Source organism: Athene cunicularia, assembly GCF_003259725.1.
Source record: "Athene cunicularia isolate RWA chromosome Z unlocalized genomic scaffold, athCun1 chrZ_part2, whole genome shotgun sequence".
In the NCBI taxonomy this organism is placed as follows: Eukaryota; Metazoa; Chordata; class Aves; order Strigiformes; family Strigidae; genus Athene; species Athene cunicularia.
Genome location: NW_020799143.1, coordinates 6859326 through 6879564, shown reverse-complemented (window position 1 = coordinate 6879564; position 20239 = coordinate 6859326). Strand labels below are relative to the sequence as shown.

At 36.6% G+C, this 20239-nt stretch overlaps 1 protein-coding gene across 1 annotated transcript in view; it reads right to left on the bottom strand.

Annotated features, from left to right (window-relative positions):
• SLC27A6 (solute carrier family 27 member 6) overlaps positions 1-14430 on the bottom strand; it is a 35024-nt gene extending 20594 nt beyond the window's left edge. The window contains exons 1-4 of the mRNA XM_026866432.1: positions 14413-14430; positions 13817-14023; positions 11469-11627; positions 10350-10474 (exon numbers count right to left, since the gene is read on the bottom strand). Of these exons, the coding sequence (XP_026722233.1) occupies positions 10350-10474; positions 11469-11627; positions 13817-14023; positions 14413-14419 (498 nt within the window). The 5' untranslated portion in view covers positions 14420-14430. The remainder of the gene's footprint in view (positions 1-10349; positions 10475-11468; positions 11628-13816; positions 14024-14412) is intronic.
• Between the last annotated feature and the right edge of the window lie 5809 nt (positions 14431-20239).

Sequence of the window (20239 nt, the reverse complement as noted above, 5' to 3'; positions counted from 1 at the left end):
CAAGCTGTAGCATGTCATCCAGTTACCATGCAACAGCTGGTATACAGCAATTGTCTGCATACATATTCTTAGCCTGCTGCAACAACAGAGTACCTAGTTTACACTTCTTTATTAAAAGCTGTATTTCCTCACAATAGCTCATTTATGAAGGACTTAGTGCCTTGCCCTGGTCAACTATCACCAGTAAGTTCGAATAATGTATGTCTGCTGATAATTTGCTCAAGCTTTGTGTTTCTGAATGTGAAATAATAGTTCTTTACAGATAATTAGGAAGACAGATTTTAGAGTAACAGAATGTTAGAACATCTTTCCAAGGTTTTTAAAAATGTCTATTTATTTATTTTCCTGCATTGTATTTTCTCACAGAATGATTCTGAAATAGAATGAGGATTAGGTCTATACGTACTTATTTCTAAGAGTAAAGGTGAAACATTTTTTTCCAATGCCTTTCTGAAGCATTAATAAGTAAGAACTGTTCCTACCTTATACCTGGACTTTTCTTCATTCTGCTAATATCTTTGAACCATATACCAAATACCTGCATACATCATAAATCTGACACACTATTTCTCCATTTTGAGTGCTTGTTTCATATGTGTAGTAATTAATGGACAAGTCAAGATCTGCCTTATTACACTAAATACCACATACCTGGCATTCTTCATCTGCCACTCTTTCCTCCTTAAGTGTTCTTTGTAAACTTAGGTGGACTGTCTACATGATTAAGTAAGCTGTTGATAAAAGAAATGGCTTTTAAAGAGCCATCAACAGTATATTAATTGGTGCAGGAAGGATTCATGACTGCACCTATATAAAAATATACTTAGCCATTGCTTTAAAAGAATACAAGAAACCAGGTTCATTGTTCTACTTTTACCATTTCCTCAGCAGGAAAAGACAAATGGAGAGGAGCAAAGGCAACTTCAAGCAAAGGAGATGTGAAATGTTTCTTGTAATATGGGCTTGATGAAATTAAAAGCAATCTCACGGTCTAAAAAATGCAAACATTTGTTATATATAAAATATGATGGACAGACCACATGGGATTTACATTAATGTATTTACAAGGAATGCATGTAACAATCCATTCACAGGTTCTGGATTGACACATTAGCCCTGAAAAAAGGGGCATTATGTAGTTAGTAGAGAGACTATGATGAGAGATATCCTACTGCCATTATGAAGACAGATGTAATAAATTCTGCAAGATGCATGCTTTCATTCACTTTTCAGTAATGCCTAATTATAAATCATGCCTAGATTTTTCAAGAAAAATACATACACAAATTTTAAAATACAAGTAAAAGAAAACAGGAAGGGTACTGAACAGATGCACCATAGGAAAGGAACAGGAATTCTAGCAACAGGACACATTCTTCAAGTTCAGGAACTGGCTGTTTGCTATTTAGTATAGCTCGCTCTCACCATGCTTTCATTAATAAATCTCCTGTTAATCTAACAGGATTAGATTCTAACAGGAGTTCTCTTCTTTTAGCTCTCCTAATGGAAAGGTTTTCTTCTATTTCCTCAGAAATATCTACCAACAAAAAAGAGTCACTTTTGTTCCACACAGTAATACAAGTAGATTATTGTATTTTTGGTGATTGTCCCAGGAGCCCACAATTCAAAACAAATTACACAAAACTTTCCAAAGATCAATTCAAAGAATTAAAGCACACACAGAATATTTCCTGCATTCCTTATCACACACAGTATTCTGTGAGCAATGTGAAGTTTCCAAACTCAAAACTAGCCTGTTTTGGGTATGGGAAACTAATGTTTCCTAAGGTCAAAAGAACTCTATGAACATTTCAGAAGACTTTTTCAGGAAGAAAACCTGAAAACCCTTACAATTATTAGTGGGGAGAATGAGACACAGATTCATCATGTAGATGGAATCCAAGGGAGATATGCCAGTACATATAAATATAAGAAGGCAGTAGCCTAAAAGGACAGGATTATAATCTGCTTTTAAGACCACTTTGTAAAAATAATACTGTTGTTGTAGTAATGGCAGTTTAAAGCACAGACTGTCTGTGACAGTCTGTTGTGATATACAGTATATTTTTAATTAGATCAACAGATACAGTCTGGAGGGAAAAAATAGAAGCTTCCAAATCCCAGGTCCATTTCTCAATTCCATTTCAGATATGGTGAATATGTTCTTTGTCTAAAAAGTCTATTTTCTCTATCTGCATGTACAAACAGTGTTCAATTCTCCTTTTACACACTGTTAATACTGTAGTAAATTAGTAAAAACTTGGATTAAGAATGATGTCTGCTTACGACATATGCAAGTGGTTGCAGATTTTTTTTTTTTAATCAGGTTACTAGAAGAATAAATGGCAAAATTGCCCCCCAGTAAACAAACTTGTAATGAAATATAGAGACTTCAAATGGAAGGTACAGATGTGGTTGTCTGTAACTGTTACACATTATTGGTTTGGGGTATTTAATGAAATGTTTATGCTGAAAACCTGCAAATTGCGAGTCCACATTTTAATGAAGAATAAACAACTTCCAGTACTGAACATAAACTGAACTAAACTTTAATGAGGAATAAAATGTGATATCAGGTAAAACCTGAATTGTAGAGAAGTGCCTGACTCACTTTTCCCTTCCTTACCTGACTATCAAATTCCCTTCCTTCAAAGAAACCTGTTTCTAGGTGGGAGACAGTGCTATCCAACATATATAAACCCCATTTTTATACCCTTTCCCACAAAATTTGAGTAAACAGCAGGAAAAGAAGTATTTGTTGCTTATCCCAGCAACATTGACTTCCTTGTTTTTTCCTTCTAAATTACTATTGTTCTAACACAGGAGACTTTCAATAAAATAAATCCTTAATCATCTTTTCTAAAAATCCTTCAGAGAGCTTAATCCCATCCAAAGAAATCTTGGCCAAACTGGATCTAGTAGAGAGATTGGCTTGCTTCATATTAACAAAACAAAGTCTGAAAGCCTATATACATGGTCTTACACACTTGAGGTAACCCCAAGGAAATAGGAAATGTTTCTGATGCCAAAGCATAACAGTGGTGAGTATCACATGAGCATAAAACAGAACAGATATTGAGAGAAAATTTCTAATGATATAACTAATTGTGAAATAGACTTTGAATACAAGCAGAGGTGAACTCTGGTTTTAACAGAGAGCTTACCAAGTTCATGCAAGGTATTATAAAATCATACAATTAATATCATAACATATGACAAGTTATAAAATTAGAAGACAGTACATAATGATTAAGAAAACTGATTTCTAGCTTCTGTTTGTAAACTACTTCAGGATTCAGGTCTTCTTTACAGAAAAGCGGGAAAGAGATGCTGCATTACCATTCATACCTTTCTAAAAGCTTCAGGACACAATGTATTATAGAAGTAGCTTCAAATTACTTCAGATTTGAAATAAATCTGCAAGTGCATTAGGAAGATTTTGTATCCACTTTAAATGTTAAATTTTAAATGTGTTGCACACCACTAAGGAAAATATGACCACAGATTAGTAGAGAAGTATTTCCAAGGCCTTCGCTTAGGGGAGCTATTGCTATGCTATATTTCTGAAATTTCATAATCACTCTTAATAGAGACTGGGAGTGATGTCAGTCAGCAAGACCACATTATTAATTTGCTGAATATTCTGTTTCATGCTGATATCTTAGAGCATTTTGTAGCTTCTGATGACTACTAGCGATCAATGCTGGCTCTTGTACTTTCATTATGACCAAAGGACTGCAGAAAAAGAGCTTGGAAGAGGGCAGTCCTAAGGATTACTCACTTAGGAGCCCAGAAAAATCTATGATCACATAAGGAAAGGTCTTTGTACTTGTACTTAAGGAAAAAAAGACAACTTCATTTTCTAACAAATGTTCTTTCCAGACAATAGGTTACTAAACCAAACAGCATGCAGAAGAGGTTTCAGAAAAATTCTACTGCAAAAGTCTTCAAGAGCTGTTGCAGATGTGAGTGGGAGGCAGAAAGATCAAACAAGACAAAACTAATAAAGAAAGCTAAGACATGAGTCTACAGGCTACCAAAGAGACTTGACGGAAGTTCAGTTCAAAATCTATGAAATGAGATTGCAACTATTAGAAATATACCATTTATTTCAAGTTTAGTGATAAAGAAACAAATGAACCTAATTGCTATGCTTTAAAACTATGTTCATTAGAAGAGCTTTATCGTACTCTAACCTTGAGACACTGCCCACATATCTTCAAATAGCTTTAAAAAGTGTATTAGCAGTATGTTTCTCGTGCTGCCAGTATATAGTACTTCTAAGTTAATGGAAACAAAAAAAAAAAACCAAACAAACCTGTAGACTCACAGAGCAAAGTGTTTAGACATGTCAGGTCCTCGAAAGTATGCACATAAAAGAAACAGAATAGTTCTATAGTTAATTAATAGCTAATTATTATATAAATACAGCATACAGTATATAGTTAATGATTGCACACATAATTTACTTCCAAAATATAAAACTCCTTTAATTTTATGATGGCTTTGTAAGGATTTAAAAATGAGAGTTTGTTTTAGAAATTAAGTATATTTATCTAGCAGTCCTGCTTTAAGATACTGAACAGGATAAAAGGGGCATAACAAAACTCCATGCTCTAACTGTACATTTAAAGGACAGAAAAGGGGAAGAATTAATATCTCAGGCTGCAAACACAGCAAATGTTGTGAAGTGTTGGAGAGATGGGAGATGACTTTGGATAAATCATGTTAGCTTACAATGAAGAAAAATCACAATTGATAAAAGCTAGACCTTCATACATTTTGATTTTCCTTATAGCCTTTTAACTTGATTTTTCATTATCATGTAACTATTTATTATAAAGTTAAAAAACAAACAACTAAAAATAAAAAACCTTACGCACACACACACACAAAAGAAACAGAGAGAGAAAGGTATCACTATTCCATACCTCCCCAGTTGTCATTGTACAACAGGTATGAGGCTTGGGAACTAGAAAGCCAGCCGAATGAAGATGGAAATGAGGACCACCCATCCAGTGAGTCACCCACAGCTTGTCCCTCAGCTTCATGACTTGTGACATCTTCAGTTAAAAAGGAAAGGAGGGTAATTGTAGTAGGTGACTCTATTCTGAGGGGTATGGAGGGGCCGATATGTCGACCAGACCCATACCATAGAGAGGTCTGCTGCCTCCCTGGGGCTCAGGTTAGAGATATTAAAAGGAAGGTCATTGCTCTGGTACAGCCCTCTGATTACTATCCTTTGTTGGTTATCCAGACAGGTAATGATGAGGTGGCAGAGAGAACTCTAAAGACATTCAAAAAGGACTTTAAGGCACTGGAGTGTCTAATTTAAGGCTCAGGAGCTCAGGTCATGTTTTCATCAATCCCTCAAATGGAAGGGAAAACCAACTGAAAGAGGGTGGAAAACATATCTGATTAACACATGGCTCAGAGACTGATGCCACTGTTGGAATTTGGGTTCCTTGACCATAGCGAGGTGTATAAGGCACCTGGTCTGCTGGTGACAAATGAGACAGGTGGGATTCAGCTGTCCCAGAGGGGGAAAAGGATTCTGGGGCAGGAGTTAGCAGGTCTTATTGACAGGGCTTTAAACTAGATATGAGGGGGGACGGGGAGATAACTGAGCCTGTGAGGAACAAGCTCAAGGGAAAAGTCCCAAGTCTTGAAGGATGGTGGACTGGTGAGGGCTCTCCCTCTGCTACTTCATTTGAGACAAAGGAAAGATATTTAGAAACCATGGAAGCACCTGAGAAGGTTCTGGTGAGAAATGGGGCCCACACTCACAAAAAGGTGCTGGATTCACTACCTCATCTCAAGTGTATCTATACCAATGCATGCAGTATGAGCAACAAACAGGGGGAGCTTGAGGCCATGATGCAGCATGAGAACTATGACATAGTAGCTATAACAGAAACATGGTGGGATGCCTCACATGACTGGAGTGCTGCAGTCAATGGCTACAAGCTCTTCAGGAGGGATAGACAGGGAAGGAGAGACGGTGGAGTGGCCCTGTACATAAGAGAATGCTATGAGAGCTCAGAAATCAAGTATAGAGATAACAGGGTTGAGAATGTGTGGATTAGGTTAAGGGCCAGTAAAGAAGATCTTGCTGTGGGAGTGAGGTGGATGAAGCCTTATATAAACAGTTGGGAGAAATCTCGTGGTCACTTGCCATTGTTCTTGTGGGAGACTTAAACCTCCCGGGTATCTGCTGGGATCACAGCACAGCAGAGAGGGAACAATCTAGGATGTTCCTGGAATGTGTGGAGGATAACTTCCTCACACAGCTGGTGAGTGAGCCAACCAGTGAAGGTGCCTCCTGAACCTGCTTCTTGTGAACAGGGAAGAGCTTGTGGGGGAAGTAAAAGTGGGAGGCCGTCTACGGTGCAGTGATTGTGAGATGATTGAAGTTTTGATCCTTGGAGAAACATAGAGGGGGGTTAGTAAAACTGCCACTTCAGACTTCTGCAGGGCTAACTTTGACCTGTTCAAAAGACTGATTAACAAAATCCCTTGGGACGCTGCTCTGAAAGAAATGGGAGTCCAGGAAGGCTGGACATATTTCAGGAGAGAAGTCTTAGGGCACAGGAACAGGCTGTTCCCATGTGCTGGGAAACAAGTAGGCGGGGAAGGAGACTGGCCTGGCTAAACAGGGACCTTTGGCTGGATCTCAAGAACAAAAGGAGAATCTATGACCTTTGGAAGAGGGGGCAGGTCTCTCATGAAGACTATAAAGATGTAGTGAATTTATGAAGGGAGAATGTTAGGAGAGCCAAAGCGCAGCTAGAGCTCAACTTGGCTACAGCTGTTAAAAGATAACAAAAAATGTTTCAATAAATTTGTTAACAGCAAAAGGAGGATTAGGGAAAATCTACCTCCTTTACTAGATGCAGAGGGGAACATGGTAACTAAGGATGAGGAAAAGGCTGAGGTGCTCAACTTTGCATACTTTGCCTGAGCTGGGACATGGGGAGGGGAGGCAGACTGAGGTCAGCACAGTTGAAGAGGAGGTGGTCAGAGACCTGCTGCACCACTTGGATGCACACAAGTCTGTGGGACTGGATGGGCTACACCTAAGGGTGCTGAAAGAGTTGGCAGATGTGCTCGCCAGGTTGCTGTGCATGATTTACCTGAAGTCATGGCTAACTGAGGAGGCCCCATTGGACTGGAGGGTGGCAAATGTGACACCCATCTACAAGAGAGGCAGAAAGGAGGAAACTAGAGACCTGTCAGTCTGACCTCAGTGCCAGGGAAGGTCATGGAGCAGGTCATCTCGAGTGCCATTACAAGTCATATAATGGACAATCAGGGGATCAGGCCCAGTCAGCATGGGTTTATGAAAGGCAGGTCCTGCCTGACAAACCCGATCTCCTTCTACGGCAAGATGACCCGACTATTGGATGAGGGAAGAGCTGTGCATATTGTCTACCTGGATTTTCAAAAAGCATTCAACACAGTTCCCCACAGAATTCCCATAGAAAATGTGGCTGCTCATGGCCTGGATGAGCGAATGGTCTGCTGGATCAAGCACTGGCTGGCTGGACGGTCCCATAGAGTGGTGGTCAGTGGAGCTAAATCCAGCTGGTGGCCGGTCACAAGTGGTGACCTCAGGGCTTGGTGTTGGGACCATTTCTGTTCAACATCTCTATTGATGATCTTGATAAGGACATAGAGTGTATCATCAGAAATTAACAGATGACACCAAGTTAAGCGGGAGTGTCGGTCTGCATGAGGACAGGGAGTCTCTGCAGAGAGACTTGGATAGATTGGATCAGTGGGCCAATGTCAACAGGATGAGCTTCAACAAGGCCAAGTGCCAGGTCCTGCACTTGGGCCACAACAGCCCCCTGCATGGCTACAGGCTTGGGCAGGTGTGGCTGGAGCTGTCTGGGAGAGAAGGATCTGGGGGTTCTCATTGACAAGCAGCTGAACACAAGCCAGCAGTGTGCCCGGGTGGCCAAGAAAGCCAACGGCATCCTGGCTTGTGTCAGAAACAGTGTGACCAGCAGAAGTAGGGAGGTGACAGTCCCCCTGTGCTCTGCACTGGTGAGGCCACACCTGGAGTGTTGTGTCCAGTTTTGGGCACCTCAATACAAGAGAGATATCGAGGTGCTGGAGCGAGTGCAGAGGAGGGCAATGAAGCTGGTGAAGGGCCTGGAGAATAAATCCTATGAGGAGCGACAGAAGGAGTTGGGACTGTTCAGTCTGAGGAGAAGACTGAAAGGAGACCTCATCACTCCCTAAAGCTACCTGAAAGGACATTGTAGAACCGTTGGTGCTGGTCTCTTCTCACAGGTGTTTAGTGACAGAACAAGAGGGAATGGCTTTAAACTGCAACAGGGGAGGTTCAGACTGGACATTAGGAGAAAATTTTTCACAGAAGGAGTGGTCAGACAGTGGAACAGGCTGCCCAGGGAGGTGGTGGAGTCCCCATCCCTGGATGTGTTTAAGGGTGGTTTAGATGAGATGTTGGGGGATATAGTGTAAGGAGAACTTTTAGAGTAGGGCTGATGGTTAGACTCGATGATCCCAAGGGTCTTTTCAACCTGAATGATTTTATGATTCATTCTATTCTGGTTTCACATCACAGACAGCAGTGGTCACTGGAATACCAGCCATGCCCTCTTCCATTCAAGAACATTCTCTTTGCTGAGGTATGCATGGATAGTGGTGTAGGATCTATGATGCACTGCTATATTACTTAAACATCAGAACATTTTCAGGAGAAAAAAAAATCCTATATCTTGTGAATTGTGGTCACTGACCTTTTCCATTCTTTGGTCAGCAACTTGAGATATTAAAGCTATTTGTTTTTCTGCTGGAACACAAGGCTGATTTGCACTCTCTTCAAATTATCAGAACACTGCTTAAAGAGGAGGTTATTCTGGAAAATCATAAAATAAGGACTTGGATTAGAAAAGAATTTTCAGATTAATTAATTTGAGTCACTGGCACCATTTCTGAAGAGATGAGTCATTTCAATAAAATTCACTGAAACAGAAATAAATTACTAATTATTTTTTTGAAATCATACAATTAAATTATGGTAGAGGCAAAGGGAGAATGTGCAAAGACATAATAGTTGCATTGCATACAACTGTACATTTTTACAAATGTCATTGTGTTCTAAACATTTTGTTAAATTAAAAGAGGATAGAGTGCTTTTTTGCTTAATGTTATACAGGTACTTAGAAGATGTAATTTATTGTTATGTATAAATAAAATCTGTTTATGATCATAAATAACTGTGTAAAGTAATTTATTAAAATTCTTAAGCAGTTAAAATAATGTATGGTGCAACATTTAGGATTAAAACACAGTAGGACAACCTGTAGTTCATAAATGAATGGAAGCTGCCAGTGTTAGGAAGATTAATTTTAGCTTATACTGGGCTATGGATGTTTGTTTCATATTCATTGTGACACATTTAGCACAAGCATTTGAGGATAGAAAGACAGTTGGGTTTGCTATGAACAGGTTAAATCCATTCCATCTATATTATTTTATACATCTTGAATTAATTCCAATGAATTTTAGGCATTTAGCTTAGCCTAAAATCTTGGTGTCTCTCTATCATCAACAGATTGATACAGAAACATACCAGAAAATAGCCAGATCAAAAGTTAATTTAGTTATCCAAGTCAGCTACATTCGGTAATTACAACAGGTTCAACATACTTTGTACTTGATACTATGTAGATAGACCACCACACCACTAACTGCCAAGGGAAGTCTTTTCAAGTTGGTGTTAACACAGTTTCAGAGAGGAATATCACTTTAACAAAACTTGCTTTGTTATTTGGAATAGCCTTCTAGTTGGAACAAATGGTATAACCTCAGCTGTTAACCTAGACCACACTGCTTCCAAATTTTAAAATATAGTTTATATTGTCTCAAAACAAGCACATTCCACAATTCAAAACAGTGCTAAAACATGGCCTACAAAAGTTGAGACCTCTGATATACTTATGTGCCAAGTTTAGAAATTTCTGGAAAGACACTGAACAGCAATCCTGGTTTTCTAAACTCACATTGAGAAACTCTGTGAAACCATATTTTTTCACTCAATAATACTGAATCAGGTTTTAGTTTCAAAATCTTTTCTTTTAATGCTATAACATCTTCCTGATTCAAGCCATTTGGTTTAGTTTTGGTTTTGTTTTTGGTTTGGGGTTTTGGTTTTTTTTTTCAGTCTAAAGATCACTAATTTTAAGAACCTCACATAAAAAGACGGGCAGAGGGTCAGGTTCAGTACAGTTTTATTTACCTTTTAACATAACCACAATAAGAACAATAAATGTGCATATCACTTACAGACAAATAGCCATCATTTTGGTTCCACTTACCAGTGGCTGGCTGCAAAGGTAACGGCAAAGTTCTCCAATGTACTGGATGACAGTCACATTGTACTTTTTGCAGTCACTCCAAAATTGACTAGCTGAAAACTTCTTTTTTAAGACACAGGTTGCACCTTTAGGGAAACAGTAGAAAAGGAAATGAAACATTTTCTCTATATGACAGCTTAGCTAGCTATGGTCACTATTTCTACAAAATAGAACATAAGAGGAACTCAGAACAGCCTCATTCAGAGAGCTATATGGTATTTAAGATGTAGTCAAACCTGGTAGACAAAGAAGGGAGATGGACCTGGCCTCCTCCTTGGTGAGACAGCAAACCGATAGATAAGAGGTTATAAACAAGAAGACAGCTTCTCTTTGTTGGTAGGGTAACATTATTCAAAAGATTCTAACTGAAAATATCTAGAAAAGTCAGCCTGAATTAGCACTGAAACCTCATTTTTCACAAAGAAAGTATTAATCGATGCAGTCAGGGAGAATTCATCCATAATCCAATGATCTTTCCTTTGCTCTGACTTGTCCTTGAGGCTTCAGGAAACAGGAAATATTTGCCACCAAGTTCCATTATAAGAGTTATTAAGGACACCTATATTGTCTCAGTAAAATATGTATTTGATTCAGTGACAAAACAGGACAAAAATGAAATGGGAAAAAACCTGTATCATCCAATAAGATATGACAAAGCTGAATATTTACTATAACTGTATTTGTCAGTCTTTTTAAGTTCCCCAAAATACATCTTAGTTCTATTCCACTGTACAATGCTTAGTCTATACATATACTAATGCACTATACACACTGCCAAAATATTACATGACCCTAATTTCCATTTTACCTAAATATAAGAGAAAATAAAAACATTTGTGACACAAGTGACTATAATTAATTCTTCTCTAGTACCAAAAAAAATAGCTTGTAAGAGAGCCTTTGCTATTACAAACCCTCCATTCCCAAAATAATGAAATATAAAACTATTCCAAAAATACTATATATTTGATTTCAGCAAAGCATTAGTTTCCCTAATGGCAGTGAACCTAAGCATATTTTACACATTTTTATAATAAATAATTCTCTATTAACAACACAATTAAATGAAATGAGCCCTACCCAATTCAACACATCCACCAATACCAAGAAGAGATGCTGCACTGTGATAAAGAGGCAGAGTAATATAAATGATGTCTTCTGCAGTAGCACCAAAAGCCCACAGTCCAGCAGCTCCTTTAAGAACTTGTATGTGACTGATAACTGCAGCTTTTGGAAGACCTGCAATGAAAACACAAAACCGTGCATAAAGCTTCTCTTAAAGATAACTTTTTTTTTTTTTTTTTTTTTTTTCCCTTATAAGGTCTCTAAAATCATAATAGAATGAATTCTTTCTTTCATAACCAAATTTTCAGCCATCTGTTTAGATGACAGAATAGACAACTGGCTGTTTAATACAGTATTTCATGTTTGTTCTGTACATATAAAGATATATGTCAGTTTGCAACCTCATTTTGTAGTTATTTAATCTGAAGTCAAGTCAATTCAAATAGATGGAAACATGAAGAAGCTCCATGGTTATCATGCTATCAAATATATAGAGCCAACAAAGGGTCAGAAACATTTACTGTACATGTGGACTTCCTTTACATAAAAAGGTATCACACTAGATCTCTTTCAGGCAAGAGTCACAGTGACTGTAAAATAATTAAGAAAAGTATGGAATGTACATGAAGTAGATCATGTAGTGGGTGCTTTTTTAGGATGTGTACATCTAAGTTTGTTTTATAATGCTTTGAAGACTATGTATAATTAAAAAAAAAAAAAAAATCCAGCAAAACATCCACTCCAGTTAGGTTCTGCTTAATGAGTTTCTTCAGATTTAAGCACAGAATTTCTGTTCAGCAACATGCAGACTCACATGCAAGGGCTTCTTGTATACTACTCTGTTACCCATTATTTTGAGTAGAGGATGTGTTCTTCCTTCATACATGTCCTTACATACACACATGATTTTCAGGTTGAGTCCTGATGATGAATAGTGAGAACGGCTAAAAGTTTCAAAAATTTTAATGGTTTAGAAACTTTTCTAACCTACCGTAGCAAAGTCACCATTCATTTAAGACTTAACTAGAGCTTTTAACCAGAAGTGTAATCTATGGAGATTCTAGCTACACTTCAGAGCTATTCCAAAACCCATCACAGTAAAGAAAAGAGGCAATAAAATCCTATGTTGTCAATGAACTATTTATAACAAGAAATGCTCTACAGAGTTTTTTCCTTCTGCCGTTACAGCTGACTAGACCGTGCAAGATACTTTTTACTTTAAACTAAGTTTACCAGTCATTGATTTTAGGAGCAACACTATGCTCATGCTTTATCAAAATGTATGAAAATGGTCAGTTACTTTAAATTTGAATTAGCTACTCCACACTCATAAAACTAAACAAATCTTATTCTTTTATTTACACAGTACATAAAAGAAATCCAGTGTAAATTAATGTAGTACTTACAAGTGTTCAGAAATAGTTCAAACTCTACGTAACTAAAATTTCAGACTTCACACAGATATTCTGAATGGAGTTATAGCAACAAAATTCTCCTACCTGGAGAATTCTGTAATATTTTTTAGCTGAAACTCCTTACTTTTAATCAGCAAGCTCAACCATGTTTATATTTGTAGTATTACAAACATACCTGACCTCTTGACAGTATCTTCCTGATTTTTTTTATTCTAGACTCACATTTTTATTTCCTAATTTTTCACTAGAACCTGAAGCAAATAAATAAATATTTGTACAAGGGAACAAAGCCATAAAACACATCTCCATTTTACATCTTCTTGTGCCTAAAACTGTTATATTTAGCTTAATGAGAATGCCAATCTGCTTAACATCATGCTCCTTTCCATGCCAGTGATCAGTTTTTTAAAGTCTTAGCTTCTTAGCTGCTGGAGCACTGGTAATAAATTCAGCCATCTGTTTCTAAACTAAAAGGCTAGTAACTTAATCTTATTTTCTGTCTCTACAGTAACCTGAATAGAACATGACTTAATGAAGAAAAAAATAAATGCCTATTTGCTTGTTTGAAAATTGTTTTTTAACAAGGTTCTAGATACAATGTTAGCTGTATTAGCTAGGCAGTGGTATGTGATCACAAAACATTTATTACCATTGCAAAACCAACAATATCCCAAAACATTTTATAAACACATAAGCTGTGAAGTAGTAAGGGTAAAGTTTCTCATAGTATTTGCACAATGTGGCAGGAAAAAAAAAAAAGGAAGAGAATCCCATAAACCACTGAATATAAACAACCACTGACAAGAAACTTGCTTATTTTCTACCATAATGCTTCTAGGTAAGAAGTATGATATTCTACTATGAAAAGATGAACCAAAATACTAGAGTTTCAGAAAATCAAGCTTCTAGATGAAAGCAGAAAATACAGACTCTTTAGAAGATCCATACCTGTTGTTCCTGAAGTAAATATATATAAAACAGAAGACTTGAGATTTTTGGCAGAACGTTGATTAACTGGAACAGGGTCTTCAGATGCAGCCTCTATTTTGTCTAGAAGGGTATGCACACTTGGAAAACTGGAGTCTTTGGTCATTATCCACACACTAACGTCTTTTTGGAGGTTAGGAAGAATTTCTTCTAGTGTCCCAAGCAAATCTTAAAAATTAACATAAAATAATGTTACTTATGTCAAAACAAGCAATTAAAGTATTTCTTCTCTGCAAATTTTACTTTTTGTAACAGATAAAGGAATGAAAGTCACCTGCATGGACATAAATAAATTCAATAATTTTGAACTAGAATGAAAATTCACTGAAAACAGGATATAATATGGTAAAAATAATGCTGACCCCACAAGGTCTAATTGTCAACTATGCCTCAAACTAAAATGCTGAGCTTTGATTACTACTTCTGCTTCCCACCTCATGTTGGATAACCCTTGGTCATTGGTAAGACCAGAACGAAGTGTAGCTATGCTTCAACTTCAAGTAAATAATGAAATCTGTTGGAGAGGAAAGGCAAATATATACATAAATGATAATTACAGTGCATGTTTCCCTGGATGCCCTCAACAGCAATCTTACCAAGCAGTTGTTGGTTTTATTTTATTTTATTTTTTTTTTAAAGAACACAAGTGACTTATTTAAAAACAGACAAATAAAAAATTATTATCATGTATGTAGGTACCTGAATTTCACAGAATAGAAATATAACACGGGCACATGGCTTATTCAGACACTGCCAAAGAACCATGTGGCTATTTATATAGTACTTTTAGATACCTTAATGAATCTGATTTTAGGTACATCAGACAATTTCATTTTCTCATAATCACATGTTCATTCATTGAAATCCATTCCTTCTACTGACTTTTACCTGAATATAAGCTCACTTTTATAAAATAAAACCAGCAGCATAACTAAGATCTGTTTTGCTGGCTTATCAGGAAAGAAATCATAAGAGAGAGTCCCAGATGAAACAAAAATTTAAAAATATAAATAGCGGTCAATCCTTAAGTAATACATTTGCTATTTATGTTTCTAAGCATTTTTACAATGTCGTTTTCTCAAAACACTGCACAGGCATTAAAGTACTAATCCAGGAAAATTCTCAAGAATAGGAATAATACTGCTTTCAATAGAACTATTCATATACTTAAAGACTTATTTACACTTAAGTGCTTTGCTGGATCTCAGCCTATGTAATTAATCTTGCAAATATCCTCGTGGGTATAAATTTATGTTATTATCTCAGTTTTTATAGACGAATAAACAAACAAAGTTGACATGACTCACCCATAACCTCATAATTATGCATTGCCAGAGCCAGCATTTGAAATCTTGATATTAACTTCAAGCTCATTTCACAAATTTTAAATATGGATACCATTAATAGAATCCCTTCACACACATTTTATACCAAAATAACTGAAGATTTTTAATCTTTCACAAAACTACCAATGACAGACTGCCATATTTTAGTGAATGACATACTAATCTCTATTACTATAACAGAGATACAGGCCACTGCTGCCAACTAAACATATGTCTTAAACCTAAAGCCTAAAGAATACAAGTTCTACATATTTTATGACTGTTTAGCAAATAGATCTGATAGAGTGTGACATTAAAATTATTGTGTTCTAACTTCCTTGCACTGCAGAAGGATTTCAGGAAGGAATCATTCAATTATGAAAATCTAAAAGATAGATAGTGTCCTGTTTGAATCATTGGAGTACCGTCTCCTTCCATTATGCAGAGCAATAGAATGAAAAAAATGTGAATAAAAAATAATGTTAAGGACAACAGTGTTAACTGCAGGAAACTGATGCACTGAAAAGTCTGGGTTCACTGGCATACTAATTCTGGTTTGCTGTTGTATTATAAAATCAGGGTATAGTTTTTTCAAGTAATAAATATGAAAATACAATGGTATTATTTCTGTTGAAAACCAGCTATTAATAAACCAAGTGTGACAGAACAACTATATACTTAGTATCTTCTGATACTGATTTTTATCTTCCTATTATGCATATATACACATATATGTCTCCTTATTGGTCCCTTTATATACACATCACTTTATTGGTGCTCTTGCTCCAACTACAGTGTTAAAGATTGTTAATTGTTAAGGATTGTAAAGAATTTCTTAGCTCCTCCAGCTTCCAGTAATCTTTTGAACCAGATTCAGCTTTCTATCCTGTGTAGTGTCATTTCCAGGTAACAAAGGGATGTACATGTAATGAGAAGAACTGTCCAATAAGTCATCATGCAAAGGTGTCCTGCGTAACTACAGTGTAACTGTAAACGAAATTTCACCTATTGTTTAATTGGAAACTATCCTTTTGCAAAAGGCCTGGCAAAAACCCCTTTTGTGAGTATCACCCTTTTTTAGTACTGCAGCTACCGAAGGGATCCTTGCAGCACTTTTTTATTTTCCATAGACAAATTAATTCCTTCCTGCATTTCCCTAAATTGTTTTGGGTTTTTGTATTTTTGAAAGTCATGAAGATGAAGCTGTATTATCTACGAACTCTGAACTTTTCCACAGAATACATTTTGTTTAGGACTGCCTGACATGAAGAAATTCACAAATATTTTTTAGTATTCAGAAGTTCTAGATAAAATGTGCACCCAGTTATTTGGATAACTAACATGAAGTGAAAATCTGTCAAAAATAAGAGGACTTACCTCTTCATTATCTTTTTCCCCTCTTTCCTTCCTTCAAAGGAAGAAAGATGGGAACCATTAATTTCAACTCTACAGACACAATCATTTAAGATTCAAGAATGACAGAAGGACATAGCACCCATTTAGTAGACTGAAACATATTTAAATAATTAAGATCAGTCTTCAAATTAAGCATACACACTGTGTATTGTTTCTCTAAACACTCTTAAAACCTATGTTTTTTGTTGTGCAGAGGTTTGCTTGGTTTTTTAACTATTATTAAACTATGAATCAATTATTTAATAGAGTTTTTCTTCTGTGGTCATGAAACTAGTACTTGGCACACTATGTGAACAACTTGTAATGATACATTATATTGAAATAAATTTCTAGTTAGATAGAACAGTAGAAACAGTGATTTCCTGAATAATAAAGGGTGATTTAAAACAGCTGTATTCAAAGTGCCAGAAAATAAAAATTCTGGAACACACAGGAGCATGGGGTATTTGAAGATAACTCTCAGTTGTACTAACATATTTGCAAAGAATAATCGTGATGATAGTCAACCAATGTTTTGTTCCCTGAACAAAGAACTTTTGTGCCAGACTTTGTGTAGGGCTCATTGGTCTTTGTATCATCTTGTCCACATGTCAGGAAAAGACAGCCTCTTGGAGGAGCTACAGTTTCATTATTTCCAGAGATATCTGGTATGTGTACTTTTACCATATAGGAAAGCAATTATAGTAAAGCAATTTAGCTACTTAAGCTTGTGGTTTCTCTCAAGTATTTGCTTGCTTTTTACACTATAAAAGTATATTCAGGTTGTGATTTATTTGTTTTGGAAGAAATGGCTGCTTATCTAAAATTTGACAATGTAGTCTGCAGTTTTGAGTGCACTGCTTACATAGTTTGTATGTAAATATTAATCATTTGCTAACTATTTGGCTTCTACTAGGAAAAAAAATATCTGTTATCAATCAAGATTAATATTCTTCTCCACTGTTTTTTGTTCCCCTCCTTGCTTTTAAAGCATTTCATTATTCAACAAAAAGTTCATAAAACTGTTATATTAAATTGCCATGAATACATAACTCAGTTATACCTTTTGTGAAAGCAGGGAAAGTATGTTTTGGTTTTGAACTACTGTCCTAGACTTCAAGTTGCATGAAAGGTTTTTAATGTTACTTTCTATCAAAGAAACAATGCGGCCTGTTGGCAAGGACACAGCCTACACTGATGAAAGAAATACATCAGATTATGAGATCAACTTGTACTGAACAGAAAGTTACTCAGAAGGAAAACTGTAATAAATGGTTCTTACATAACTTTGATGTGTACCCTGGCTGATATGCTCAGCAAGCTATGGGAAGTCCAAACTCTATCCCACACAGTCTGGCCTCAGAAAATCATTGTTACTTGTATTTGAACCCTCAAGTGACTTCTTACATTCAGTACTTATTCTCACTAAATAATAATAATAGAAATTTCAATCACCGTTGGTATCTTGAAATGCCACTGAACGTGGTAAAGGTAGTAAAACAGAAACCAGTCTGGAAATCACAGTTAGCGCTGTTTTCCACTCAAAGGCCATCTGGGACAGAGACACAGACTAAGTAATAGCAAGTGATCCAAGTGATATGGTGTCTAATAGAGGAGTGTCTTCTGCAGGTCTTCTATGGTTTTCTTGTCTTAACAATTTAGCTCTGAAAAGGTTTTTATTCCAAATAGTTAAAGATGGTTTTGATAAAATCAGTATGTTTCACTCACTAACATGTGAGAGCTGATACTGCTACTTGTATATAATACCATATGACCTTAATTCACAAATACGACGAAAAAAGACTTTTGTTTACTCTCTTTCTCCGGGATGTAGACAAACTTCTGTCTGAACTTTACTCCTGCCAGCATAAACCCTGGTTCTGAGCTCAGATGGCAGGAAGCTCAGAATATACTCAGTGGCAGCAAGAAGCACTTCTGCTGCCTCAAGAGTAAAGAATCATGGCCAGGAAAATGCTGTACTTGCACAGCTGGACAATGTAATTTGGTTCAGAATTGCAGAATCACAGAACGGTTGTGTTTGGAAGGACCTTTGGAGGTCATCTTGGTCCAACACCTCTACTCAAGCAGGCCCACACAAATCAGGCTGCCCATGTGTCCATGCAGCATGTACACTCCCTGAATAGCCTTTGCTATCAGGACTGATGTACACCAACCTCATAGAGTTTAGTAATGCAATCCTTTCACAGCTGAATCCTTGCATCAGAAGTCATGATGGCAGTCTGGGATGTCCTACTAAGAGCTGAATTCTTTCGAGTTGCAACACACTATAAGTGCACCAGTAAATTCCAGCTGTATCATTCTGATGGATCACTAGATTCTACATATTGTTTAATAGTATTGCTGTGACCCAGGTACTGCCTAAAAGATAAAATACTCAAGCAAGACTCCAAGGAATCAAAACATTCCCTAGAAAAGACACAGTGCCTCAAAAGGTGTCTTCATTTTAAGCCATACTTTACTCTATTTAACCAGTACTTTTTAAATGAGTAAGGGTGCCATAATCCAGTAACAAATGTAGTATGGACAAATATCTTTTAAACAGGTCAGACTGCTGTTAGAGTAAGCTGATGATGGCAGTCTGATAGACAGGGTCATACAGCTTCTTTTTTTCTCCTTTACAAGTTCCTTGTTTACTTACATGTTAATTAAATTCTATTTTATTAAAAATGCAGTTTTAAACTCCAACTCCTGAATCTCTTTCAACAAATATTCCCCAAAATGGGAGTGGTGGTAGACAGTGTTTCTGGAAATGGAAGTGTGAGAATGTTACATAACAAATTAAAGCAAGAGCTAAATGCTCTGGGAAGACAGCACACAAATGAAAAGTAGCTAAAGCAAAATTCTCTCTCTGCCCCAAAGGCAACTGGAAATACTGGAAAGAAACACGAAGTCTAAATATTGTCAAAACAGAAAATCTATATTTGCCTTACAGCCAGCACTAGATTGTGCTAAATTAATTAAATGAACTGGCTGTAATAGAAAAAGTTCAAACTTTTAGAGATAGCCATTTCATGTAAGAAACCAACAAGAGAAATTTTAAAGTTTTTACAACATATCTGAAGCGTAAAAGATTTAATTGCAGAGAGTTTATAGAATACATAAACCAAACTCCCAAAACTTAAGTACTGTTGGAAGACTCCCACCTAAAGTTAGAGAAAGCAATCAAAATATCAGAGAATTGTCAAACCAGAAGAAAGACTGACTGCAAGTGCTGAAGGAAAGAGAAGACAATACTAATTGTACCAAGTTACCAAAGCACAACCTCTGAAAAATATGCGGGCATAAACCAAAATTCTACTGAGTACAAACTCCACAAATGAGAGGGATCGTGCAAGAGGCAGCATGAAAGACTGAACAAGGCGTGGAAGAAAATGCAACCATAAATAGTACCCAGCCTATTTGGATAGAGGATCACATTTGGAAAAAATAAAAGCATTTTGGAAAAATTACACGATGTACCAAAAGAAGCTGCAAGATGCAATGATCTCACGCAGAGGAAGGCTACACCACCATTCTGAGCAATGAAGGCTTAGCAAGTATCTGTGGGAACTGTTCCAAATACCAACAGAAGGTAGAAGGTTCCCTTCAGCACAAACAAAACCTTAATATTACATTGGATTTGAATACAGGTTCCTGATCTAAT